The 27,473-nt window shown below is 50.4% G+C and overlaps 1 protein-coding gene across 5 annotated transcripts in view; it reads left to right on the plus strand.

Moving 5' to 3' along the window:
* The window catches only part of OPCML (opioid binding protein/cell adhesion molecule like), a 293,093-nt gene that overhangs the window by 185,981 nt on the left and 79,639 nt on the right, over positions 1–27,473 (plus strand). For 2 of the 5 annotated variants that reach the window (XM_015649857.3, XM_015649858.2), the window contains exon 2: positions 604–688. In XM_015649857.3, the coding sequence (XP_015505343.1) occupies positions 604–688 (85 nt within the window). Of the gene's footprint in view, positions 1–6; positions 689–27,473 lie in introns of those variants that run through there. The other 3 variants (XM_015649855.1, XM_015649856.1, XM_015649859.1) reach the window with 2 other exon arrangements.

A 27,473-nucleotide genomic window follows, 5' to 3' on the forward strand; every position in this document is an offset into this window, starting at 1 on the left:
TATTTTTTTTTTAAATTCTCCTTTCCCTCTGTGATCTAAACAAAAGCACAAGAGCCGGAGAACAGCCCAGCCCCGGCCCGCTGTGTTCCCCCCTCCGGTGCCGATGCCGCCCTCCCCTTCCTTTCACAGACACTCACGTTTCCTCCGTGGGTTATAAACTTTTGATGCCAGATCTCCGCAGCGCCTGCCCAGCTGCAGCTGAAAGTAGCGTCTCCAGCAGCCACACATCTGTGACCTTCATCTCGTGCTCCGCACCTTCTCCTCCTCCTCTTCCTCCTCCTCCCCCCGGCCCTCCCGTCCTCCTCCCTCGCCCGAGGACAGCGGGACTCCCTCCGATGCCGCTCGGCAGGCTCAGCGCTCGCAGCCAGCCTTGCCGGGGGCTCTCCTGATCTCCGTGGAGCTCCGCAGCGCTCGCCCCGGTGGTTTTGCTCCCCCCCATCCCTCCTCTCCACCCACCCCTTCCCCCTTTTCGCCTTGTCGGGTGTGTTTTTTGCCTGTTGGAAAAGTCCCCGCTGCCCAGGATGGGGGTCGGTGGGTGCTTGGCCCTGCCCTGGAGGTGCCTGGTCGTCCTCTGTCTCAGGCTGCTCTTCCTTGTGCCCGCAGGAGTGCCCGTGCGCAGCGGAGATGCCACCTTCCCCAAAGCCATGGACAACGTGACAGTGCGGCAAGGGGAGAGCGCCACGCTCAGGTAGGAGCAGCTGGACGGGGGCTTTGGGGGGACGGGGGGGTCCTGCCTGCGGCTTTTGGGGGATGCTCTGTGCCCGGCGGGGCTGCCGGAGGGTCCTGGGACCAGCTGGAGACTTTGCACGTGTCCCAGGGGCTTGTCCCCATGGTGGCAGGGGACACTGTGGATGGCATCTTGTCGCCGTCGTGGTGGGGTGACCCCGTTGGAGCGCTTTTGGAGGGACGGATGCGCCGGTGCTTTGCGGGCTGCAGCGCGGGGCTGGCAACCTCCTGGGGGGGCTGCGGGTGCCAGACGAGGAGACGACACAGGGGTTTAGGTGGCAGACAGTGAGTTAGTGCTGCCTGACACTCCCAAAGTTGTCCCTGCGTGGGAGGGGAGAGGGGTCCGTGCTCCTGGCAGCGGTGCCAGCCTGCGCTGCCAGCGGCTTTCCAGGGCTGCGATGCCTCCGAGGTGTCAGCGTTTGCCTCAATCACTTTATAGTCTCCGCACGAATCCGTTAATATCAAATCAATCTTTTACTCCAGGGGTGCATCTTATGAATTCTGATGGATGCTTTCCCGTACGTTGTTTGCTGTAGGAGAAACACAGGCGGCTGATATGCAGATGGGTCACTCCTGTGCCGCACAGCACAGCCGAGCATCCCTTTCATTCCCTGCATGAGTTACAGGTGTACGCGGTGCATTGCCCAGGTAGCACAGCAGCTCTCCCCAGGCATTGCAGCAGCCGGGCCAGACGAGCAGGGAGCAGCCCGGCCTTTTTTTTGGAGGGCAGTGGGGAGGCAGCGCGTGGCTGGGGTTTTGGGTCGTGCTGTGCTTGCTTCAGGCAGCCCCGGGAGGACCTGGGCCGGTTAATCCGGGAGCTGTGGGACTCGGGGATGGTGGGACGTGAGCGTGGAGCAAGAGAGCCCGGAGGAGTTTGTCTGCTCTCCCTGCACCAGCGAGCAGCGTGTGCCCCTCACCCGAGGCTGGCTGCTCCCTCGCTCAGAGCCCGAGGAGCAGGGCTGCAGCAGAGAGCAGCTGCTCTTCCCAAAGCCAGGTGTGGGGATGGCACAAGCAGAGCCTGTCACGCTCTCCGTGAGCAGCCGAGCCTGCACAGGGCTGAGGAGCTGCTGCTGCTGCTTTGAGCAGAGGGTGCTGTGCTCACCTGGGCAGGTTTCCATGGCTGAAGTGGGATTTGTAGGGGGAAGAGTTTGGTGGTTATGGGAATCAGGCTCTGGCTGGAGGTTCTGTGGGTTCCGTGCTGTGGAAGGAGGTGTTGGTTGCCTGTCTGCCCTCTTCCCACCATGGCCACTGCCAGACTTTGCTGTCTCTTTTCCTTGGTCCCTGCCAGGGACCCTCTTGTCATCACCCTGTGCGCCTGGGACTGTGGCACAGCTGGAGAGCAGAGGGCTCTGTCTCCTTGTGCTCTCCCTAATTGAACTGCAATGATGATTAACCTGAGCTGTGTGAGCAAGGCAGTTAAAAGAAGGACAATCCCCCAGGGAGGTGCCTTTGGCCCTGGCGCTCTTTCCCTCGCTGTTGGAATTTGTCTCCATAGTGAAGTGTGGCCTTTGGGGCTCTCAGAGGTGATGCTGGTGGTGGTCAGAGCAGGATGGGTGCCTGTGCCTGCTCCCTGGGGAGCCCCTGCGAGTCCAGCCGAGCCTGCTGCCAGCAGAGGGCTGACTTGGATCTCCTCTTTTTTTTTATTTAATTTATTTTTATTTATTACTTTATTATTATTTATTAATTTATTATTTTTATTTCTAAGCTTCTGTCCCCTTTTCAGTGCTGTTTGCAGGAGGGGATGTTTGTGAAGCAGCCCAGGAGGGGTGGGAGATTTTAGCATTTCCATAAGAAACTCTGCTTTCCCCAAATGATGACACTTAGGGGAAGCCCCTACACCAAAAGCACCTGGTTTTATCCGTTTCCCCCCTTGGCATCTGCTCCTGCCCAGGCTCTCCAGTGCATCTTTTCCACGCTCTTACCCCCTCCCTTCTCCTCAAGTCCAGTTTTCCCCTGCTGCAGGCAGGTTTCTGCCTCCAGCTCCCATTTGCTCCATCTTTCCTTGCACTGATGTTCCCCAGTGGTCCTTCTCTTCACTCCTCTCCCTGTTTCCCTGCTGCTGCCCCTCTGCAGCCCCTGGGTGGCAAGCGGTTTTCCATCTTCCCATGGGATCTGGAGATGGGCAGGGAATTGCACACAGCAAGCCAAAGGGGTGGCATCAGTGGGGGGTTGAAAGCAGGAGGACAAAGGTGGAGCATCTTGAGGATAGGGCTGATGTTTATTTGCAGGTTGTGCTTTCCTGTGAAGAGCCAGGCAGGGAGAAGTGCCCTGGGAAGTCTTTCCCAGTGAGTGGTGCTATTGCTAAGTGGTGTTTTCTCCTGTGCACCTGTAGGAAGAGGTGGTGGTGTCCTCTTCTGTCCTCCCCACAGATGGCACTTGGGGCTCAAACCAAGGAGCTGGGCTTGGGAAAACTGAGAGCTTTAACTCCAGTGTGTAGATCTTGCAGGATCTGCCCAGTCCTGCTAGGTCTGGATGGCCAGGTCCTCTCTCTCATCCTGGTTGTGAGATGGGCTGAGCCTGAGCATCTCCCTGGCTCCTGCAGGGTTGGTGGAAGCTCTTTGCTTTCCAAGATAAGTCCTTTAACCACCCCTTGAGCTGCAGAAAGGAGCTGGGAAAGCGAGCAGACCTGCATGAAAGTGGTGGAGGAAACCTGGAGGCTTTTCTTAAAAGTCTTAAGTCTGTGCCAAGGGAAATATAGGTTGGATATCAGGAAAAAGTTTTACAGAAAGGGTGATAAAGTGTTGGACTGTTCTGCTTGGGGAGGTGGTGGAGTCACCATCCCTGGATGTGTTTATAAAGGACTGGATGTGGCACTCAGTGCCATGGTTGTGGTGTTAGGGCTGGGTTGGACTCGATGATCTCAGAGGTCTCTTCCAACCTGGCTATTCTCTGATTTCCAGGTTGCTTGTGAGTTTTCTGTATTGGATTTTGGCACTTCCATTTCCAGCTCTCCACCCTTTTTTTCAAGGGAGGCTCAGCATAATCCTTGCAGAAACTCAGGCTCCATCTACAGGCAACTTGCAGGTCATCTTAGATCAGCAACAAATAATTTCCGTTTAAAGCAGAGATTGTTGGTAATTCATTCCTTTTTATTGTAAGAGCAAACAATTCCCATAATACTCAGGCACCTTTCCTCTCTCGGGAACTAAAGGCAGTATGGAAATTCTCTGTGTAGTGTTAAAAATAAAACCAAACCGCCTCTTCCCTGACTCAAGAACACAAAACTCAGGTGTTGAGATGGCAGCAGTAACTCATGTTACTCACCAGATTGGAACAAGGAGCACACTGGGAACCACCAGGGATGTTGGAGATGGTCACTTTTTAATCTCCCAGCTGGGATTTGATGTGGACACAAGGATTAAGTTCCTGTTTTTGGGAAGAATGCCATTGAGTCTTGGCTTTCTCCACATGCTGCTCGTTGGATACTCATCCTAGGGTTGCTGTGGGGGCATCACTGACATGTTTGGCCAATCCCAATGGGTTGATCCTGCCTGGAAACTTTGGTTGGGTTTTATCTCAGCTGCAGCACAGTGGTGGAAGCATCTCCATGAGCCAAAGGGGAAACTGTGGCAAATATTCCCACGGTGTTAAAACGGGGATGGAAATGGGATCATCCCGCTGTGCCGGCGGCAAACCAACCTTTACAGCAGCCATCAGTACAGTTCATAAAGACATAAACCACCAGCTGCTCAAAATTTCAAGGCTTTATAGTTTAATCTGTATTTAAGAAATATTGTTGGGTTTTTTTTAAGGGAGAGAGTGCGTTTTAGAGGTTGAAGGGATTAGCTGGGAGATGGGGTGTGCTGACTTTTCTCTGCAGGGATGCCAGGACTTAAGGAGCCCCCTCTGTTGCTCTCATCCTCAGTTTCCCCATCTGTAAAATGACCCAGGAGTGGTGGTTTATCAGTGATGATTACAGGAATGGGTACTCATAGGCAATGCTAAGGCAGGTATAACTAGGCTTTTTTTTCCAAACTAAATAACACAGAGCTGCTTTATCTCTGTATATAAGGGCAGAGTTTCAAGTCAAATCCCCTGGGCTTGTCTGCTTCTGGTGAACCCCTGGCCTCTCCCACTGTCTGTCCATGAAGGAGACCAAGAAGTCAGGATAGCTTTGCTCATTCACATCCAAGACTCCGTGCCTGGTTGTATTCTGTCAATTAGCGAGTGTGAGAACAATTCCAATTAAAAATAAAAAGCCCGAATAAAGCATCATGAGATGCTGTTCTTCCATTTATTTTTGCAATTATAGTTTTAATTATTTCTGACAATGCTGCTTTGATTCTTCTTTTTTTCTTTTGGTGTAATAACCTACCGCAGTCTATTTTCCAGCACACGACGAGACCTCAGTAAAACACAACCAGCAGGAGCAGGCGGCAGGACCACAGTCTCCAGGCATAGGTCTGGGAAGTCAGGAAATCAAATTTTTTTTGCCTCTTTTTTAGTCAAACCGCTGATATTCCATGTACCTACCTGTTAATGGGGGTTGTGACACTCACCTGCCGCCCTGCAACAGCAGCCACGGAGCTGGCAGAGAAAAGAAGCGTTAATGCAGCCACGTCTCTGCTGTTAAATCCTTGCTGGGGAGCGGGAAGAGAGTCACCACTCTTTGTGTGAAAATGCTAAAAGCGTGGGGATTAGCACAGAGCAGATTAGTGAGGACTTGCTCCATTGCTGCCCCTTCCTTCCCCCCCTCTCCTACCCAAAAAGTTTTCTGGAGCAGCTAAATATATACCTGCCGTTTCCAAGGTAGAGCTCGCTGCGTGGCAGAGCTGTAATTGGCGACTCAGGGAAATTACAGCCACGGATTCTGGCATTTGGATCCTCCTGGCTGGCATAATAATTTCTCCCTAGGTAGCTGGTATTTAACTTGTCTTATCTGCTCCTGATAGTTGTAATTACAGTGCCCGCTAATTTCACTGTAATATTGCAGCCGCTGGAAGGGTGGTTGGAGAAAGGTCAGGGGGTTGCAGGAGGGATCCTTCCTCCCCAGCCCTCTGCACCAGTGATGCTGCCAAAATGCAGGTGCTGAGCCCATGGAGCTGGTACCCAATGTCTCTTGCTGTGCTCCTTCCCACCTTGGTGGGGCTGGAGCAGCCTCACAGCCCTGGCAATGCTGCTGTCCTTGCTGGCGTCAGGGAGGGATGTGCTGGAGGGAGATTTAAGTCCTGGTGTCCTTCTCTTGGGATGAATCTTGGTGTCCAGCTCCTGTCAGGGCTGGCTGGTTTGTGTGAGGTCACTTCCCAGGTTGTGCAGTGAGAGGCTGGTTGTCACTGTTGTTGGTTGGTCCTGGGCTGGTTGTCCCTGGGGCTGGTTGTCCCCGAGGCTGGTGCTTCCTGTGGTTCATTGTCCCCAAGGTTGGTTTTCCTGTGTTGGTTGACCCTGAGACTGGTGTTTCCTGCAGTTTGTTGTCCCTGTAGCTGATTGTCCCCGAGATTGGTTGTTCTGGGGTAATTGTCCTTGGGGCTGGTGTTCCCTGTGGTCCATTGTCCCTGGGGCTGGTCGTCCCTGGTGTTGGTGTTCCCTGTGGTCCATTGTCCCTGGGGCTGGTTGTCCCTGTGGTTCACTGTCCCTGATGTTGGTGTTCCCTGTGGTTCATTGTCCCTGATGTTGGTGTTCCCTGTGGTTCATTGTCCCTGATGTTGGTGTTCCCTGTGGTTCACTGTCCCTGGTGTTGTTCCCTGTGGTTCACTGTCCCTGGTGTTGGTGTTCCCTGTGGTTCACTGTCCTCAGCACTGGTTGTCTCCTCCAAGAGCACAGTCCTGCTGTGCAAGGGGAAGATTCAAATCTGGCTTTGAGGAGATTCAGGGCTATCTTTGAGGAATTCACCTTCAGGCAGCAAGGCTTGGGTTGCTGCCTGTGCCAGCCCTTCTGCTGAGGCAGCACCAGGCAGGTTTTATGTGGGTGTGGGGCTGGAGTCTGAGAGCTGGGGAGTCCTGCTGCCACAGGCTGGAACCACAACACTGGGGCTTTGCTGCACAAAACTGGTTTCACACAGAGAGCTGGTGGGGCTCTGCAGAGGGAGGAGGGGACCCTCACTGTCACATCTCCCAGGGCCAGAATTCAAGCCTTGGGAAGGTCCTCTTGTCTAGCAAAAAATAAAACTCCACCCCCACGCTAAGTTTTTAAGCTCCACTAGGCAGAAATAGTTCCAAGTGGTGATATTTACCTCCTGGGGATGAGACTGAACTGTTGGTAATCCTTGCGCTATAAGGAACAGAGATCTTTTTGCAAGGATAATAAACTCCCTGGTAATAGCTGTCCTTCCCCTGGATCACGCACACTCCTCCAGGAGCTCAGGGCTTTGTTTCTGGAACAGGATTAGGTGTTAACGCTGCAGAACCAAACGGGGGCACAGTGGCTGTCTTTCACATTCCTGCTTTCCAAAGAGTTTCTCTGTTCCCTTGACTGTTCTCACAGTTTGCCTCCTCCTTGCATTCCTCAGCCCTAAACCACGGATGCTTTTTACAACAGCTGGACATATTGTTTTAAGTGATAATCTTTAGATACTGCAGCCTGGCAGACAGTTCATAAGAAATATCTGATTCGGTGACTATCACTTCTTCCTCTGTCCTTGTGAGCAGCCTTTGAGGGTTAGGATGTGCTGTTTTTCCTTCTTCTTCTTTTTTTTTTTCTTTTAATGAGAAAAATAATTTCCCCAAAGCCCCTGTCAACAATTTTTAGCCTGTAATGGGTTGTTTACTGTAGGTTGGATTTGATATGTAGGTCTTGTCTTCCCTGACAGAGCCCTTCAAGGTCGGCTCGTCAGTGCAAAACACTCACATTTTATATTTCTGTTTTCCTAGGAATATGTCCCAAGATTTGTTTAAAATGAGTTGTTTCCATGACTATGCTCACTTGACGGACTTGTTCCTTGGGATACAAACGGGTCTCCAAGTCAGTTTCTCTGTGGAGGGGGAGGATAATGAGAACAACATCTGTTGTGGTGTAAGCTGTAAATTTAAGATATTTTTTCTCATCCTGTAAAAGATCAGCAAATTGTGCTGATGCTGATGAGGTGCTTTGTGCCATCCTCAGTGCTGGTGGGTTCAGAGTGGGGGCACTTGAGGACATGTCACACATCTTGCTTTTTCTTCTCTGGGTGTGCCAAGGCTTGTGTGTGATGTCGCCTTCAGGCTGGAGCTGGAGAGAACAGGAATGGGAGTCCAGAAGGGAGAAAGTGGAAGACAAGAAAGAAAAGTTGGGAAGGGGGAAAGAAAAATGTCAGGTGGAAGAAGGGATTGGTTAAAGGTAAAACCAGGGCGTTGCAAAGGGTGGACCAAAGAAAAACCCACTCTCAGTGTGTGAAGTTCAGCATTGAGGGATGAGCTCCTGAATTAAAAGCCAGCAGGCAGCACAGAAATGCAGGGGGTTTGGCTTCAGCCAGCAGGTACCTGAGTTCCAATGGGATAGTGCATCCCCTCACTGTGTCTTTTCTATTTTCCCCATGTGTGTGCATGTGTGCATGTGTGTATATATAATATATATATATAAAAATCTAACAAATTTCGAACCCATATAAATCCAATTACCCATGTTTTGCCTGCAGGGAGTGAGGGAGATTAATGTTTGGTATTTTGGCAGGAATGTAAAAAGAAATAGGTGGTAATAACAATGAAGGCTCATAAAAAGGAGCCGATAGTCGTGTCTGCGCCTGGAACCCAGCCGTAATTCTCCTGGGGATTTGTCGGCACAGTGCCCTGCTCCCGTGGAGGGGCAGGAAAGAGCCACGAGTGCTTCCTGGGCACTTGAGCATCCATCCTGCCAGTGAAGGTTCCATTAATGTGATAATAATAGAGGCTGATAAAGAGAAATGGTTTATGCTTCCCGGGCACCTTCTTGTGACTGATCCTGCTCTGTGTCGGGGCTCGTAGGAGCCATAGGAGCGTGCTCCTCTTTATTCCAGTTTCACCAAGAGGAAAGGAGGATGAACATGGAAGGAGAGGAGGGAGCTGAGCTCTTCTCCACCCTCTGTGATAAGTCTGTGGCAGTGCTGGTCCCTGCAGGTCTGGCTTGGAGTGACATGGCCTGAAGAGTTTCAGACAGGAGTTGGGAGTGTTAGAGCTGTGCTCTCATCAGTTTTTTTTTCCATTCAGAGTCCTTTCCTGCAGTCTCTTTTCCCTTCCCTCCCATAAACCCAGGCACCTGAGATGCCTTTTCCTGCAGCTCTCACTCACAGGACAGCAGCTTCATAGGAGGATCAGGACCAAGGCTGTTCCCATCTCATCACATCATTCCTTTGCCTTGTCCCCTGGTGCCTGTGGCCTGTCCCGTGTGGTGCCCGCAGTCGAAGCAGCTGTTGTGGGAGAATGCTATCGAGTCACGGCTTTCTCTGCATGCTGCTCGCTGGGGTTGCTGTGGGGGCATCACTGGCAGGCCATGGTTGGCCACCCTGATGGATTGGTGCTGCCTGGAAGCCTTGGTTGGGTTTTATCCCAGTTGCACTGCAGTGGTGGAAGCATCTCCACTGATGGGCTGTGGGTGCTTGAGCCAAAGGTGCCTTCCAGATACCTCCACACCCTCAGCTTCAACACTTGGGAGCCTGTCACTCATCTTCCTCCCCTGACACCCTCCCTCTGCTGTCTGGGTGACTTCCCTCTGCTGTTGTTGTCCCCTGTGTAGCAGGTGGCACCTGTGCTGCTCCTGAGCTGTCACCCATGATCAGGTATTAATCATGGTTCAGATATTGTGTCCCTACAGCAGGTTCTGCCTTCTCTGCAGGCTTTGCATCAGGCTCCTTGCTCTCCATTTATTACCACCACCAGTTTTATAACCCACTTTATCAGATGACTTTTTTTTTCCTTTCTTAAAGAGCATAACCCATGAGCAACTCATCATTTCCGAGAGAGGGAGAGTGCCGTTAGCGGGAGAGCAAGGGCTCCATGCTTGTACCTGAAATGAAGAGCCTGCTTTACTGTGGTGTTGCATTTAATTCAATCAAGGCAGTTAAAGCTGAGATTTAAAGTCTTTTCTGTGATCACAGGAGCGGCAGCAGGTAGAGGGAAAGATTGAGCCCATTTCTGAGGAGACTCAGAGTAACTGTTGGAAGCAGCCAGGCCTGGGGCTGACTGCGGCAGCGGCCACGGAGGGAAGCTCTTAACATTCACAGCGCGTCCCATCTCTGTCTCCGTCACCCTCCCTGCTCCTTCTCGTCATCCCCATATATTCCTTTAAGTAGAATTGATTAGTTTGCCTTTTTTTTTTTTTTTTTTAACTGGGGGGAGGGCTGTTTTTAATTAATATTCTTAACTGTATGATAATTGCACTGACTGGTCCCATCGCTGTCTGAGTCACCCTCTCCTCCCTTGTTCTTGCAGGAAGGCTCTTTGGACTTAATTAAAGTTAGGGATCCAGGGCTAGTGGGAACAGCAGGAGTCTTGCAGGGTTTTTGATGAAATGATTGCTGTGGGGGAAGCAGCTATTTCCTACCCAGAGCCATAGATTGTGATGCTGAGACAGTGTTACGACCGTCTGGTTTGGCCACCTGCTTTACATGGGCTGCTGCATCTCACCCTGAATTTCCCACCCTGTGCCCACAGATCCCTCCTGGACACCCCAGCCCTTGTTTTGGGGTGAGAGGAGCCAAATTTCACAGTGTTGCTCCTGCTTAGGGACATCCCCTCCTTGAGAGGGAGCGTGTCTTAGAGCAACACTGTCTGAGCTCCCCGTGCCTGACACCAGTGGGCTGTTGCAGGTCATGGTGGGGAATTTTGCAGGGATAATGGAAAAGCTGCATGGACTCAGCAGATCTTTTTCATCTCTGGTTTCAGCGCTGGTGCTCGTAGACAGCGCTGCCACCGGAGCTCAAATGCAGCCCAAGCGAGAGCTTAACAAGCTCCGAGAGCTGTCCAGAAAGTTATCCTGACACCAAGTGACAGACTCTCAATTGATATCCTCTGGAGACTTTAAACTCACTTCTGCGAGGTTTCCAAAGCTGGTTTTGTCTCATACCTGAAGAATCCTTTATCTGTTACGACGCCTCCCCTGCCTCATCTCATTGCTCTTGACGTTTCTTTGTTGCCTGCTGCAGCTCGGGTAAACTCCACTGCAAAACTGTTTTAGAGGGGTTTCTGCCAGCCTTTGCTTGTCTTGCTGGAGTTCTGGTATAAATTGCCTGGGCTGATGCTGTTCCTGCTTGGCTCTGCAGGGAAGTGGCTGGAGTGATGTCAGGACTGCTGCTGCTCATCCCAGAGTGTGGGGAATGCTCCAGACCCCTGGGGGAGGGCAAATAAAGTGGTTGGTGTAGAAACTATTGTAGGAGATCACTCACCTTTCATCCTGGCAAAGCTCTGGAGCAAACAGGCAAAATTATTTGTGATCAGCTAGAACGGACAAGAAGCTGTGCCACAGCCAGCAGAGGTTTGTCAAGGAGAAATTGTGTCAGATGAATCGAATCTTGTCTGTACCATGGAGTGAGGAGCCTGGTGGGCAGGGGGGAAGCAGGAGGTGACCGAGGCAAGGCTGGAGCTGCTGCCCTGTGAGCAAGTGGGAAGCCTGAAGTGGGAATTGCTGTCTGGGTTGGCTGTAAGGAAGCAGGCTGGGAGTTCTAAGGTGCTTCCCTGCTTCTGAGACCCAGCCCAGTGTAAAATCCATTCCCAACTGGTAGGAAAAGCCACTTTTGCAGTAGTTTCAGGATGCAGCTGGCTGGTAACATCCTTCTGGACAGCACAGAGAGCTTGGGGAACTGGCTTTATGTCCTGAATCTTCCTGTGCAGGAGTGTGCACGGTTCATAGCATCATTGTGCTGCAGGACTGGCATTTTGGGATGCCACCAAGGACTCTGGAGGTTTCTGAGGTAGACATGTGCAGTTGTTGATGTCTCGTTCCAGACCCCACCCTGTGGTGCCCTGAGTGGGAAGGTCCATGATGGAGTGCATTGATTTGCCTTCCATGCAATGGGGTTTTCCAGCCTGCTGCAGGATGGGTGCTGGCCTCATCCTGCTGCCTCCTGCTGCCTTTTTCTGTGGTGTTCCCAAGCAGCAGCACTTTTCCTGCTCTCCTGGCTGTGGGTGCCATGCTCCAGCACCCATCACAGAGCCAGCCACCTCTGGACTCCTTCCCCAGTCACGTCAGACCCGTTGTGTACAAGACAAGCTTTTAAGAGGCAGCTGGGGGCTGCCCAGACTCTATAACTGAGGTTGGACACTCTCAGGGGTGCACTTGAGGCATTTTCCTTGATTTTGCTTTTATTGCCTGGTAAATCAGTGATGGGGTCAGGCCGTCTGCAGGAAGCAGCTCTGTGCAATGAAAAGTGTTCTCCCTGCTCCATCTGTCTCCCAGCCCTGGGAGCCATCCAGGGTGGCCAAAAACAGACAGTCCTGGGCCTTGGGCTCCCTCTGGGAAGAAGCCCTGACATCAGCTTGGCCTCACTCTCTGAATCCTGTTCTTTGTCCCACGATTGCTGAGCTTGCAGCGGTTTTCAAGACTGATGCTGCACTTAGCAGGGTGCTGCCAGACCCATGGAGTCCAGCAGGTTATTTCCCTTCAGAAGCCATTTATCTTTTCCCTTTTAGATGCCGGGCTTCTGTCTCTCATCTCCGGTTTTATCTCTCTTTATGTGGGAAGGAGCTCAGTCTTCCCAGCCCTCCCAAATCTCTGGTAGCTGGGCATGGGCTCAGACCCATCCTGGGGAGGAGAGGCAAATACTGTGGGAGGGGGGGTGGCAGGGCTCTATTGATTTCTTTCCCATTATTATTCTGGAAAGTTTGCTCCAAACTTCAGCTGCTTGTGCATATCTACCAGTTGGATGAGGCTGCCTTGTGGGCTGGTGGGATTCCAGAAGGTTCCAGGCTGGGGTTTGAAAGTTTTGTTCCAGCAGGGAATTGACAACTTGTCTTTCTTTTTGTTTGGGGATTGCATGGATTGAGGGGAAAGCTGAGATGCAAAATGTCAGACAATTTAGGAGTGCTTTGGGCTCTGTCACCACCTCTTGCTTGACCTCACTTGACCTGAGGCTCTGAATTTCCTGACTTTTTGTTCTTTTGAGAAACTTGTAACTTTGCATGTTGCCAAACATTTTGGACACTCCCAACCAAAAGTTTCCTACAGCAACAACACTCTCATTAAACACTAACTTAATAGAACAGGAGAATGCTGTGTGATGGATATTAAACTTTAACAACTGTGTATATATATTACCTTGCTGCTAAATCTTTATATGCCTTAAATAATCAATTGATATTTAATTAGCATACAGTACTATTACTGCCTTCCTAAATCTATAATGATAAACCAAGTTACAAGTTATTGGACGTTAATTACTATCTGATGATTAGAAACAGCAAGACATTTACCAGCCTCATCCCAGATATAATCCAGCGTGTCCGTGCACACTGCTGAGCCGAGCCACGCTCCCTGTCTCTTAATAATCAATGGCTGTTCAACATGCAATATTTGTCTAATTAGCACTAAATTAAATCCTCATTGACAACACTTCAGGGTAAGAGATCTGCATCAAATATGATGGATTAGACACGGAAGGGCTGTTATTGTAAGCAGGAGATGTGTGTGTCACTTGCTTTGCTTGTCATGGCTGGCACATGGCTCCCTGTGAGTGTCAGCCCGCTCCTGGGGGGACGGTGGTGGAGCGGTGTCTGCATGTTGGATTGACAGTCCTGGAGACCCTGGGTCTCTCTTTAATTGAGTAGACATGAGCAGCTCTTCCCAGCACCCTCCTCTGCTTCCAGCCTGCTCTCACCCACGGATGTACCAGTGCCTCCACCAGCAGGGTGGGTTTGGGTGGGAACAGGGCTTTCTGTGCTGGGGCTTTCTCTGCTGCCACAGGGCAGATCAGCTGCTATGGGCAGATGTTTCTTCTGCAATTTGTGCTCCCAGCAAACTTTTTTTGGGAGTCTGTGTAGCCTGGTTTGGGCAATGAGGGTCAGGGGGATCAGAGAGTTCCAGAATGGTTTGGGTTGGATGGGACTTTAAAGCTCATTTCTTGTCCCATGGGCAGGGACACCTTCCACTGTCCCAGTTTGCTCCAGCCTGGCCTTGGAAACTCCCAGGAATGGGACATCCCCAGCACAAGATGCTGGCAGCCACAAGTCTGAGCTCACAGCAGGGACACTGGGGGGATTTGGAGGGGTGTGGGGGTGAGAGCCATCCCAAATCCTGGCGATGCAGGGAGGATTTCCCTCGGGAGCTGCCGTCTCGCACACGGCACAGTTTGTCAGCATCCACGGAAGCTGTTTGGCGAGAGCAGCGGGAAGGATTGCACAGCCGCCGGCTCCTTGCGAGACTCAGCCTGTCCTTCACACTCAGCGTGGATGTAATTAACTGTGCTGATGGGATGTTATGCCAACAGCAAAGCAGAAAACACCAGAAAATGAGTCAGGAGAGAGAGCAGGGCTGTTCAGCGTGGAGAGGCGGGAAGTGGCAGCCGGGCGTGCGGCTCAGCTCGTGTCCTGCCACACAGCAGGAGCATCCTCCTGCATCTTCCTGCAGCCTCCTGCAGCCTCCTGCAGCCTCCTGCATCCTCCTGCATCCTCCTGCATCCTCCTGCATCCTCCTGCAGCCTCCTGTATCCTCCTGCATCCTCCTGCAGCCTCCCTGCCTCCTGCATCCTTCTGCATCCTTCTGCATCCTCCTGCATCCTCCTGCATCCTCCTGCAGCCTCCTGCATCCTCCTGCATCCTTCTGCATCCTTCTGCATCCTCCTGCATCCTCCTGCATCCTCCTGCAGCCTCCTGCATCCTCCTGCATCCTCCTGCAGCCTCCTGCATCCTCCTGCAGCCTCCCTGCCTCCGACTGAGGGCAGGATCTGGCCCTGCAGAGGAGCAGGGGAGCACAGAGCATCCCTCAGCATCTGCCATGGCTTTGCTGTGGCATTCAGGGGAGATACACAGTCCCTGGGAGGTGTTTCTCTCCCTGGCTGTGTGATGGATGTGAAACTTCAGCTCTCACTTCTTTCCTTTCAATCCCTTGCAAGGAATCACTCTCCTTGCTATGGCAGGGATGTTTCTCAGCACCAGTTTTCCTGTCTCTTCAGGGTTTTACAGGTGATAAAACCTCCTGAAGCCTGAGCAGTTCCTTGGCTCCTCACAGGTCTCTCTCTGCCCTCCAAAAGTGCAGAACCTCACTGGCTGGGAGGACTCCTGCACTTGGCAGGAGCAGGGATGAGAAAGAGGAAAAATTAAAAAAAAAAAAGAAAAAAAAAGACTGTCAATTAGCAATTGAAATTGTTCTTAAAAGAATTTGCCTATTCTGCAAGGAATGTTTAGTAATTGATAGCAATTTCTAGCAATTAAATACAAATTAATTCGTGCTACCGAGGAGCAGTTTATTTATGGCTCTGTATTTATGGGCACTCCTTCTCCTTAAAACTATCATCGTTGCTTTTGATAAGTAATTAGAGTTTACTGAATAATTTCCCAATGTAGGTATGAATTTTAAATAATTTCTGAATACCATGCAAGTGTTTCATTGTATTGCTGAGTGAGGGATTATCATTATTTATATTGTAGTAGGGCTGGAGGCTGGGACAGGCACTGAGTGTATAACACAGAGATAGTCCCTGCCCAGAACAGCTTGCAGGGAGTTTTATGTCAGCAGCAGGATTGTGAATGTGCTTTTCCTAGAAATAAAAGTTATTTGGAGTTGTTTGCACCTGTGCAGCACAGGCTGCAAATGTGTTTCTCCTTCCTCTTGGTTAGGGGGATATAGTAATTCCCTATTAGTGATAGTAATGGTTAATCACTCTGAAGAGGAGGGGCAATTCCAGACCATGAGGGGATGAACAAACCCCACATATTTTGATTAGTTAAATTATAGATTATTTGAGCAACTTGGGGTAGAGGAGGGTACCCTGCCCATGGCAGGGCTTGGAACACGATGAGCTTTAAGGTCCCTTCCCAAGCCAAATCATTGTGGGATTCTAAGTTTTGAAATGCCTTTTATTTGCTTTGTGGCTTTTCTAAGATGACCTCAGATCATGGTTGCAAGCTTTTAACTGTGTTCCTACAGCTCCACACATGCACTTCAGCTCTGTACAAGGTGAGGTCTTCATGCAATCCCTTTTCCAGGACTGGCAGATTTGAGCAGAGGGGGAAAAGCAACAAGTGGTGGGAGTTGTCAGTGTGACACCAGACATGCAGAGAGCTCTGGCCAGAGGAGTTGGTTTTAGGAACTCTGTGTGTCCCAAGCACCTTCCCTCAGGTGTGTGACTCCCCCCAAAGCATCCGATGGATGCTCAGCAGGGCAGAACTCATGGCAGGGATGGTGTGGGAGGCAGAGATGTCTTCTGATGCCTGATTTACAGATGGGGAAGTCATCTTTACAAATGCTGGAAGCAGGAGTTGGCCAGGCTGGAGGGAAGTGCTAATTAAAGCACATGGTGACAGCATCCATGCGAGGAGGATCCTGGAGAGAGGGAGAAAGCCAAGCCTGGAGAGCAGGCACCATGTTCAGAAGTGAGCCTGGGAGCTGGCAGCAGCATCTGGCCTTGCAGTGCCAGGCAGGAGTACACTCCAAAGCACAGACTTTGTGCCCTAAATATCTTTTAGGGGTCCTGAGGTAAGTGTTGCTTTTATGGAGGTTTAAACTTGAGCCTGGGAACCTTGGAGAATGAAATATCCCACAGAGTTAATGTGTGGGGACAGCTTTGGGATCCACCATGTGCACTTGTGCTGTAGCTGACATGCCCATGGGCTGTTTGGAGCTTTGAGGCTGCTTGGATCCTTTGGAACATCACAGAGGTGCCCGACCCCATTGCTGCTCCTGTCCCCTTTGTCACCTGAGGGTAGCAGGGTCAGCCCCCACCTCTGATTCAAAGTCTGTGCTGATCCTGCCTGTGGCAGCACAGCCTGTTCTGGCTCATTTCTGCCTTCATTACTGAGCTTGATTAAACGGTACTTGTACAGCCAAGGGTTGGGAAAACACACAAAGGGACTTTTCTACTCATCTGAGGCACTTGGATACCGTGGAGACAGATGCTGAAGGGAGAGGGAGACGTGGTTTGACATTGCAGTCACGGTAATGAGATGTAACCCATTAGGGCAGTGTCCTTCTGGGATCCAGGTGCCTCCAAGGGAGGGAGAGGGGTCAGACAGAGCCCCAGGACCTGGCAAAAACTCCCTCTGAAGAAGGAAAGAATGAACTGAGGAGTTGTTCAGTCTGAGGGACAGGGTTCTCTGGCTTTTGCAGAGGGTGGGGTTGGGAGAAAATGATTCTGAGACTGTTTTGGCCTCAGGTTCTCACGTCTGTATCTTGTTTTATAGAGTCTGTGTGTGCAGCCAGCGATATTATTGGCACTGTTAGAGCACACAGAGCTGCATTTAACCAGCACCTCCTGGGCTGTGCAGCTGCTGTAGCATCACGGGACATGAGCAGAGCATGGGGTGATGCTAAGAAAGGAGATGACTCCTGTCACCTCTCCATGATTCCTAAAGCAAGATGCAGTCTCCCAGATCAGATCAAACTTGTCTTTGGGGGCTGGGAAAAGCTGTAGCAGAAGGTGACAACTCTTATTAAAGGGCAGCAAGGGGTGAGTTTGGCCAGGTCTAGGACTGTCCATAGGGTCCACCCTGAGGGCTGGTGTGAGCAGATGGCTCAGCACAGACAGGCCTGGGAGTGGCTTCTGAAGATGAGGAACAACTTCAAACCATGGTTTTGAACTCTCCTGCTCTGGGCAGTCTTCCCTTAGATTTTTCAGCCCAATTATTTTTGTGCCATCCTTCCCATGCTGGAGGAGTGTGGAGCTTTCCTCCCTGCCCGGCTGCAAACCTCATCGTGTGCTTCATTTAAACATTTTCCTTTTACCCGTTCCCTGCTGCTGCGAGGGTCTGGGGCATGATGGTGGCTTTCATCCCTCCTTCCCTGTGATGATTCAGAGCTGGTGGCTTTTGGCCTCTGCACTCCGGGTCTCTGGTTTGTTATGAGCTGTTGTGAGGTGGTTCGTGGTGCTCTGGTAGGCAGAGGAGAGATGCTGGGGACTCTTCTGAGTTAATGAACTGTCAGATTGCAAGGGATGACACTCAGTGACACCCCAGCTCTCTCTGGGAGGTGTGTGTCACCCCCTGCTCTCACCCTGTGATCTGAGTGTGGACTCTGGGATCTTAGGAGATGTTCAAGGCTTTTAACTGAGGGCTCTGATGGCCCTGCTCTCCCTTCCAGCAGCTCTGAGAGCTCCCGTAATTAACTGCACATCCCCAAAGTCACTGATTCTCTGAAACTTCTGGACCTGCCAGTGCTTCTGACTGCTCCAGTGCCTCGGGTCAGCGAGGCAGCTGCTGTCAGAGGAGCTCAAAGGCTCTGGGATGGAGAGGCAGGGGCACTTTCCCACCTTGGATTGAGGACTGAAGCACCCACGGCCTCGAGAGGTGCAAACAGAGTTTGGGCTCTCAGCAGCCATGCAGTCACTGAATGTTTGTGCTCAGCAGGGCAGGGTAGGAGCCAAAATCACCGTGTGGTGAGAGAAATGTCGGTGATGGCTTTGCTGAGGATGTGGCCAGGACAATGCCCTTGCAGGAGGTGGGTGTGGGGAAGGAGCTGAGCCATCCTAATCCCTTCTGGAACGATCAGAGTTAAACTCTGGCAGCAGGATTGCTCACCAGTGATTCATCAGCCTGAGCATTAGGGCGGTTCTCCCTTGCTGTCTGCAGAAATAACACTGGGGAACAGGGGAGGGAGATGTGTCACCCCCAGGGAGATCTGGGTGCCTCTGAAGTGTCACCACATGGATAACCCACCAAAGCTGGGGGGTTGAGAGAAGGAGATTTGAGGACTGGAGGCAGAGGTGCTGCTGGCACGGTGGATCTCCAGTGTCTCACTGACCATGTGGGGACAAGGGATGCCCCAGCCGTGGCTGGACACTCAGGTTTGGGGTACAGAGGTGCCTGCCTGTAACTAAATTTTACATTTTAGAGCAGAGAGCTTGAACCTTCTCCTGTTGCTCAACCACAAGCAGCAGCTGAACCATACAAAGCCCAGACAGGGTGAGTTTGGCAGGTCAAAGACTCCCTGCCTTTATTGCCTCTTCCTGACAGCAGCCCGACCCTCCGCCAAATAAAAATTCCACACACGGAGCCGCTTAAAAACATCAATTAACTCTAAAACAATTATTATTTTTTTTGAAATGCCATTTTATATATGCAATAACACAACACAATAATCCTGGGTTATTTAACAGAGCATTTACCATGAAAACAGTCATTACTCTTTAAACGCTGCTGACTGTACAAGCCTCTTAACATTAAACGGCAAGTGAGGAAGAAGTCTTGCCATCAGAAATGCCACATTCTCCTGAATATATTAAAAACACTTGCACTGGGAAGCTTGCTGCCTGAGTGGCTTTTCCCTTGCTGGGAAAGCTCTTGAGATTCTGGGGCAGCCCATGGAGCATGGGAGTAATGTCCAAATTTTGATTTGTTTTAGATGTAGGTGTTTGTTGGAGGGGATCAGATGGGTTCAACCCAACTTCACTGTAGTCCCATGCCTTGCTGTGCTCCCATTCCTCTCTTTTCCAGAGGAGGTTCAGATTGGACACCAGAAGGAATTTTTTCACAAGTGTTGTTAGACATTGGAATGGGCTGCTCAGGGAGGTGGTGGAGTCCCCATCCCATCAAGGAAGGAGTGGAGGTGGCACTCAGAGCTCTGGGCTGGGTGACAGGGTGGGGATTGGTCACAGTTGGACTCAATCTGAGAGGTCTTTTCCAGCTGAAGTGGTTCTGTGGTCCTGCACCACCCCAAGGGGTAGCAGCCAGGTCCATTATCCAGCCTAAACCCAGTGGATTTAGCAGGTTTAAGAGTCTCAGTAGGGCCTATCATAATGCACTAATAAAGATATTTTTTGCAGCTAAGTCAATAACAAATTTAATAGTAAATTCTGCAGTTTCCCCCTTTGGAGGTTCAAGGGAATTGTGTTGGATGTATATTATTTGCTTATTTATTAGACCTCTTCTAGCTACCTGGCACGAGCCTGAGGGAGCAGATGGAAATACCATTCTCAGGCTACCAAAAGCCTTTGGTTTAAGCAAAATAGTTGTGTTTAAAGATTAATTTAAGATGCTTTAAAAATTGAGCAGGCCATTCATTTTTAATATTGATTGATATTATTATAAAAGATTCAGCTGCAACTCTTCTCACCAGGACCTCTCTTGGCGCGCAGACAGCGCGTTTGTCTGTGAGGGACGTGGCTTAGTTATTTTTAATCTTTGATTCTTGTTCTTGTGAAATTTATGGGAAGCATCGTCTCGGATCTGGCACATCAGAGCATCCCAGGCAGGAGCTGGGAGGGCCTGGGGAGGAGGTGGAGTTGGATGAATGGCTGGTGGGGGTTGGAGCCTGTGTCTCTGCTGGATGAAGGGAAGGGCTTGGTACATCTTATTCCAGCAGCATCGTGGGACTGGGAGCAAATCTTCTTCCACTAAACTGGAAAAGAGCTGTGCTACAGTAAATGCTGGGGACCTGAATAGGCAGAAAATAAAATCTGCCCAAACAGCCAGGACGTTTGATTGTGCTCCTTGCAAGCCTCCTATAGTTGTTTTTTTATGAAACATTTTGAAAGTGGAAGTGGAAATGAAACACTGGCAGAGCGCCCGAGCCTGGGCACCTCCTTTGCATTGGCATCCTTTGATAGTGTTTTGTTGGCAAACTGGTGACACAAGGCAGGCACCCCAGCCCTGGAGGAGCTGAGTTTGATGCTGAAGAATAATTCTCCAAATTGCATTTATTTCACAGGCGTGAAAGGTCACAAAGTGAAGGGAAACAAGAACTGTATTCAATTAGACAATTTGATCAAAATAAATCTGTCAAGATGGCATTCCTGCTGAGGAATCAATTGACTTGGAAAATGAAGGCAGCTGCTGCTGCTGCTGCCATTATTGTTGTTATTATTATTATTATTATTATTTTAAATTAGCTCCAGTATCTGCCACGAGTACCTGAGCCAGAGTGCCCGACTGGCTCAGATCATCTATCACTCTTATTAGATATTAATACAGCCTCCTCTGCCTTGCATTTAGTGCCCTGTTAATGGTCAAGTGGCCCCAGAGTGCTTCCTGGGAGGCTGATGGGAATGATTAGTAATGAGAAGGGATGGCGAGGTGCTTCTTTTTAATTTTATTTTTTTTGTTTTCAGCCAGAAGGTTCAGGGAATAAAAAACCTGGTGAGATGGAAAAGAAGAGAGGGCACACACGGCTGGTGTGCTTGGTCACACACGGTTCTTGGTGGCTCTAAATCAACCTCAGCAATATCCCTGCATGTTCCTTTTTGTTCCAGCAGAGAAGCACCCAAATAATTGAATTTATGGCTGGGGATCGGTAGGAAAGGGTTTTTTTCTCCCCGTGTTGATGCTGTTCCTGCTTCTCTGGCTGTGCTGGCTCTGACTGGCTTGGTAGCACTGGGGTTGTCCCCATGCCTTGATGGGCAAAGGAGTTTGCCAAGAGACACTACAGGATGGGGTAGAAGGACATGATCCACCAGGCTGGAAGCTGAGGAGAGGCTGAAGTGGAAAAAGCTAGCATGAGATGTTCCTTTAGGGAATAAATTGTCCTGCAGAGGAAGAAATCCTCCTGTTGGAGAGAACTTGAAGCCTCCACAGTCCTCTCCATCATCTGAGCTATTTAAAATTTGACTTGATAGAGCACTGGAGAATTATAGCAAAGCAACAGGCCTACCCCAGCTGGATGAGAGCCTGGAGAACTCTGACAGATCCTTCCCAGCTTTGGCGCTTCCCTTTCTGCTGCCGTCAGCCTTTGGCGGCTGATCCGGTGTCGCCTCCCGGGGATGTCCCGTCTTTGAACGAAATCAGGGAAATCAGATGTGAAGGTTCCCAGGGCTGGTAGGTAGCAGAAGTGTCTCAGAGTGTCTGGGCTGCCTGTGATGGGAAAGGTGATGAGAGAAGTTTCCTTCATCTTTCACCAGCTGGGGTGTTTTCCTTTGTATCAGGCAGTGTTAAAAAACCTGCAGAAAAGAAAGAAAAGGCACCAAGCTCCTTTAAAGACAGATTTTATCACAGCAATGGATTGCTCTGCTTGCCAGCTGCCTTCAGCTTGGTGCAGCTCATCAAAGAGCCTCTTTGATGCCTTGGGCAGCTGTGCCTGGATACAGCCTGTGGCCAGGAGGCTTTGCCCCAGATGGGTCACCTGAGTTGGCAGCAGATCCTCCTCTCTCTGTTTAGGATGTGGCTGAAGTGTCAGCAGTAGGTGGCAGAGAGAAACAGGGTCCTCAGGGACATCTGAGAGGTACCAGCATATGCTGACACCATGCCCCAGATGGGTTTTGTGGGTGTGACTCCATCCTTCTCCCTTAAAGAACAGAATCATTTCTGTTGGAAAAGCCCTCTAAAATCATCAATCTCAACCATTCCCCAGCACTGCTAAACCCACCACTAACCCATGTCCCCAAGGGCAATACCTGCACATCTTTTAAATCCCACCACAACCCTGGGCAGCCTGTGCCAGTGCTTGAAACCCTTCCCATGAAGAACTCATTCCTAATTTCCAACCTACACCTCCCCTGCTGGAACGTGAGGCTGTTTCCTCTTGTTGTGGTCCTGCCTGGCCATCAGACCCCTGCTGTGTGCACTGAATGGGTGTAACTGTGCCCACCTTGAGGCTCTGGGGCAGGGGACGTGCACTTGGAGCCAGGCTGAGGATGGACTGTCCTTTGCACACCTGTGTGTGCAGGTGACCCAGCTGGGATCACTCGGGTGGCAGGAGAGGGACCTCAGCTATCGCCTCCTCCTCCTCCTCCCATTGCTTGAATTTTTATTGACTGGTGATGACAAACTGGTTTATGGACAGATCTTTTATACCCGCTAGGACTCGGCAGTTATTTTTGAGATGATGCTTTGCCTCAGAATCTTCCTTCCTTCATCCTTCATAAATCTTGAGCGAGGCTGCTGCATTCAGACCAAGCTTAATATTCTTCTTGCAGATCTCTGCACCAAAATGGCTGTAACCAAGCAGGGAGGGGTTGGCAGATTCCCCTCCACCTCTTTGCTTCGCTCTAAGGCCACCTCAGTGTTAGGGTCTATAAAAGGGTGTGGGGTCCTTGGAGGGGGCAGGAACAGGCTGCCTTGGGGGTGTTTGTGTGAGGGTCCAGGGCATGGATATGAACCTATTCCCATCAGGGTGTAGTTTGTGAGGAACAGGTTGGAGCATGGAGCTGGTGGTACCACCTAGGGAAGAGCAATGAGGGCAGTAATGGGAATAAAAGAATAAGGAAGGGATAGAAAGAGAGACTTATTTTGCAGCTGTGTTGCTGTTGTTGGCTTTTTTCAAGTGAAAAGCAGAGGAGAAGGAGTCCAGCCCCCTCATTTCACCTCTCATTCAGTAATGCCTTCAGTTGCAAAGGACAGGTCCCATTCACTTGGCCTTTCTCCTCTCCTCATTAACTCCCGTGACCTTGAGGCTGTGGCAAGAGCAAAGCGTTTATCCCAACAAAAGGATTATCAAAATAAATAACCAGAGTTTTCAGAAAGGTCGTGTCCCTCACAAGCCCAGGCTGAGGCAAAACCTCTGTGCTCAGCTGAGTTTGGACTGGCTTTTCTTCCCAGTGTGTGGGGAGATAAATCCCACTTGTGCCACCTCACCCATGAGCACTGTCCTCACAGCAGAGCTGGAGAATATTTTCCTGGGAGCTGCAGGAGTGGGGCAGTGCACTGTCCCCCAGGGATGTCTGAAAAGACCCTGGTGTTGTCATTGTTGCTGCCCTTCCCAGATCATTCCCAGGACCTCCTGGTGGGATGTGAGCAGCAGAAGGAGCCCCCAGACTCCCTGTTAGCAGGTCTCTGGAGGAATCCTCCTTTAGACAGGCCTCTACAGATGAAATGGACCCTGAGGAGTTCAAAATCAGGGCAGATGATGCTGATTATTAAGAAAGTGTTGAATACAGAGAAATTAAGGACACGGTGTGATATGAAAACAAAGTTGCAGGTGTCTCAGGAAGTGGTTCCTACAAATACACCTGTGTGTAGGTGTATGCATGCATAGGTGGTTCCCAGATAAACCCTAAAACTGTTACTCCTAATCTTGGAGTTAAAAATAATAATATTCCCTCCAATTTTCACATTCTGTGGGATTTCCCTGTGTACTGCACTGCTCTGGTTTAGCTCAGGCTGGGCTTAAGGGACAGAGTTTGCCCTCAACTTATCAGGCAGCACCTTCTCTATCAGGTGGGCTTTTCTCCACATTTCCAACTTGTCTCTGACCGTCTCCCACTTTCAGTCTACCTGCAAAAAACTTAAATTCATGTTTGCTGATGCAAATGAAGGCGGCTGCTTCAAGGGAGCCCTTGGGAGGCTGTCAGGAGCAGGCATTGCACACCCCAGTCTGGAAAGCCAGGAGCTGAGCTGCTGGGAGTGCAATACCTGTGTGGAGGAAGAACAGAGCTGCCTCGCTGCGGGAGGTTCTCACATCCAGGGTGAGATCCTGCCTGGGATCTGAGCTGGCTCTGCTGCTCCACGCTTCCCTTCTGCTCCTCTTGGTTCATGCAGCTGGGGAATAAAAAGCACCTGCCTTTGCTGCCGCTGCCTGAGTGAAGTGTTATCAGGTTTTATTCTCCCGCCTGTCTCCCTTTTTCACACCTGTGTATCACAAAAACGTCTCCTATCATCACATGCCCCGCGAAACTCTCCTGGAGCGTTTATCTATTCGAGAGCAATAGCGGGGGATGTGATTTTGAGGCTGGCGTCCTCCCTCTGCCTTTCATCCCTTCTCTTTGACATGATAGAGCATCTCCAAAGTTGTAAAGAGCATCTCTCTTTGTGTGGGTGCACCTGCTCCGCGCGCGCCGTGGGCGGGGGTGCTGTTAGCAAGGGGAAATCGGTGAATAATTTACCACGCAACCAAAAGGACCCGTAAAGCCTTAAATTATTAACACCGAGTTCAGTTCAGAGGAGAGATGTTGGAGCTGTTTGCTTTGGCTGTGGGCTCTGCCTCTGAGTCGGGGTGGCAGGAGTAGGAGTGGCTCTGGAAGGATTCTGATGCTGTGGTCATGTTCGGGCTGGAAGAGCATGAGCCAAGGAAATAAAAAATTAAAAAGATCCAGATAGGTGTGAGGACCATCCCAACAGCTCTAATTATGTAAACTGGTGATGCCCTTCCCTGGGAAAGAGATAAAAAAATAATGACCTTTTGTTGCATTGCCAGAGAAATGGCATTTTCTTTCATTGCCTCCCTTAATTTTTTAGGAGGCAGAGGAGCAGGTGATTCCTCTCTCCTTCCAGGAAGCTGGCACAGAGCAGCTCCTTCCCAACCCAACCCAGAGATGTTCCCACACACATTTAACCTGCTGATTCTTTACCTGCATCTTTGCACTGCTGTGTGATTCCTCTTGAATTAGGTACCACAAGCCCAGCCAGCAGCTTGCACCTGGAGCCCAGGCCAGGATGCTCACCAAAACCACCAAAATTCTAGCAGGTTTTGGCAGGTGAAGGTGCTGCCCAGCAGGTCAGACGCTGTTCCCCATCCAGGCAGCGTTTGGTGGGATAAGAGCTGAGTGTGAACCTGTGCTGAATCCGAATCAAGAGCTGCCATTGAAGGGGCTTTGCCTGCTTCTCTCTTTTTTTTTCAAGCACGCCAAGAGCTGGGAGTTAATTCTGGATTCGTCACTTGCACAAGGATGTTTCTGGCAGGCTCGGGGTTGCTAAGTGTAGTTAAGTGCCTCGAGCATCCCCAACTATTCAGCTCCTTGTTTTTTTTTCTCCCTGAAGAGAAACTTTCTGAAGAGGGAAGCGAGTGCAATCAGCCGTGCTAAATAATCCCGTAAGGTGCTGCAGGAGGTGCCATCAGCACTGATGTGTGGGCTGCCTGGGTTGGCTCATTCCCCAATTTCACCTCCTCCATCTCATCTCCTCTGGATCCTTTTGCTGGCATCTGTGGAGTAGGGAAGTGCTTGGAGCTGGGTGTTGGTAGACCCTCTGGAAGGTGCACTTGGTGCCTCTGAGATGCTCCTGGACTGAGAACCCTCTTGCTCCTCATCACACCAGTGCAGGGATGGGTTGGATGGGAATGTGCCAGGGTGGAGAACTCCACATGTCTGTGGCACCAAACAAACTTAAACCCACTCGTGCTCTCGAGTTCCCACATGTGCTGGGAGTGTTTTGAGACAGCAGAAGGGTGGGCTCTGCCCTGTTCCTTCTCTGGAATGAGGTGGTTGGTACCACTGAGGGCTCTGGGGGAAAGAGCTCATTTCTAGAGTGATGTGATTTGCCTCTGGTGTTTTCAGGGAGGATTTCTGTAACTGTTTAAACCTGGCAAATTGCTAATTACTTAACAGCATGTTTCTGAGAAGAGCATAAAGAGAAGGCTCCAAAGCTTCTAAGTGGTTTTTAACAAATACAAATTTCATTTTCTATTAGGATCTTGGAATTGGTTTCTGAGGTGGTAAATGCTGCTTTTTGCAGTTGTTTTGGGTCCTGTTTCTGTGAGTGTAGGAGCCAGCCCTGTGTAATGCAGGTTGAACCCCAGAGCTGATTCACTTGGTGGCTGCTCTCACCCCTGGCTCCTGGTGTGGTCCAGGGGGCCCAGTTAGACATGAGCTGGGCTGAAAAGTCCTCCTGGTGAAGGATCATCCCTGTCCCAAAGCTGTGCTCATTTTCAACTAATTCAGCACAGCAAATTCCTTCTTTTTCCTCTTTTTTCAACCTCTAGTCCTGTTTCCAGGGGTGCAAGAGGGAGTGAAAGACCCGAAGCCTCTTCTCCTTGCCTGCCTCTCATGCTGCAAAAATTAATAACAAGCTTCAGCTCCTGAGCCCGTGTTCCCAGAAGCTTATTTATACCTGTGCTTAGTGTTGATTCAGCTGCCTCACATGCATCACTCAAATTCACAAGAGCTCTCATAGAAAGGAGAGATGAAAACCACCCTATCCCGCTGCTGCCTCTTTTTCTTTTCAATTTTCTCTCACAGCACTTGCCTCCAAAGTTTTGAGCACCAGGAAAAAGAAGTTGTCACTGAAGGTGTTTCAGAGCCCTCCTGTGTGAGCTCCTGGCCTCTCTCCTGCTTAGGCCTGGCTTTGCAAAGCGAGGAGCCGCGCTTAGCAGACCCCTGCCCCTCGGAGAGCTCAGTGCCCACAGCAGAGGAGAGGAGAAAAGGCCCGACAGGTGCCTCCTCGGCCGTTCCAAATCTCCCACCGTCGGCACATTTGTGTTAGATATTGATTTCTGTTTAATAGAATAAGCCAGGAGAAATCACACTCTTTGTTGGCGTTCAAAGGATAAACCATAAAAGCCATTAAGAAGTACTGTAAGCGGCGGGATGATTAATGAGACTTTAGGTGCATTCCACTGACTGCTCCCAGATAATGTCTTTGAAAGGTCCCGTTGCTTCTGGCTGCAATTCAGAGCTATTTATTTGCAAGGTGAAGCTCTGAGGAGCAGCATTTCCAGCCCTGCCTGATAGTGTTACGGAGACAAACTGGATGCCCCCGATTTCCCATCTCCAGAGGGATCTTTTTGCATTGTGGTTTTGCTCGTCAGCCTTGTTGAGATACTGGAGAGGACAAGTGAAAGATGCAGTGTCTGCCCTCAAATCGCTGCTCTGTGCCTGTGGTGAGAGACTGCCTTAGGGAGAGAGAGCCATGGGCTTAAGGATCATAGGAAGGAAGCCCTTTTTGGGATATACTCATCCTGTTTGGATTGTTTTTCCTGGTGCTTTCATGTCTTCCTGTGGATCCATGTCTGTCCAGAGGAGTTGGGCTGTCTGTGATCCTGGCAGTGCTTGTACCCCATAAATACCTTTTTGTTTTCAGTCTGGGCAGAGCTCACAGCAGTGTGTTCCTGCCTCCCAGGCTGAAATCTCCCAA

The sequence above is a fragment of the Parus major genome, chromosome 24, assembly GCF_001522545.3.
Source record: "Parus major isolate Abel chromosome 24, Parus_major1.1, whole genome shotgun sequence".
Lineage (NCBI taxonomy): Eukaryota > Metazoa > Chordata > Aves > Passeriformes > Paridae > Parus > Parus major.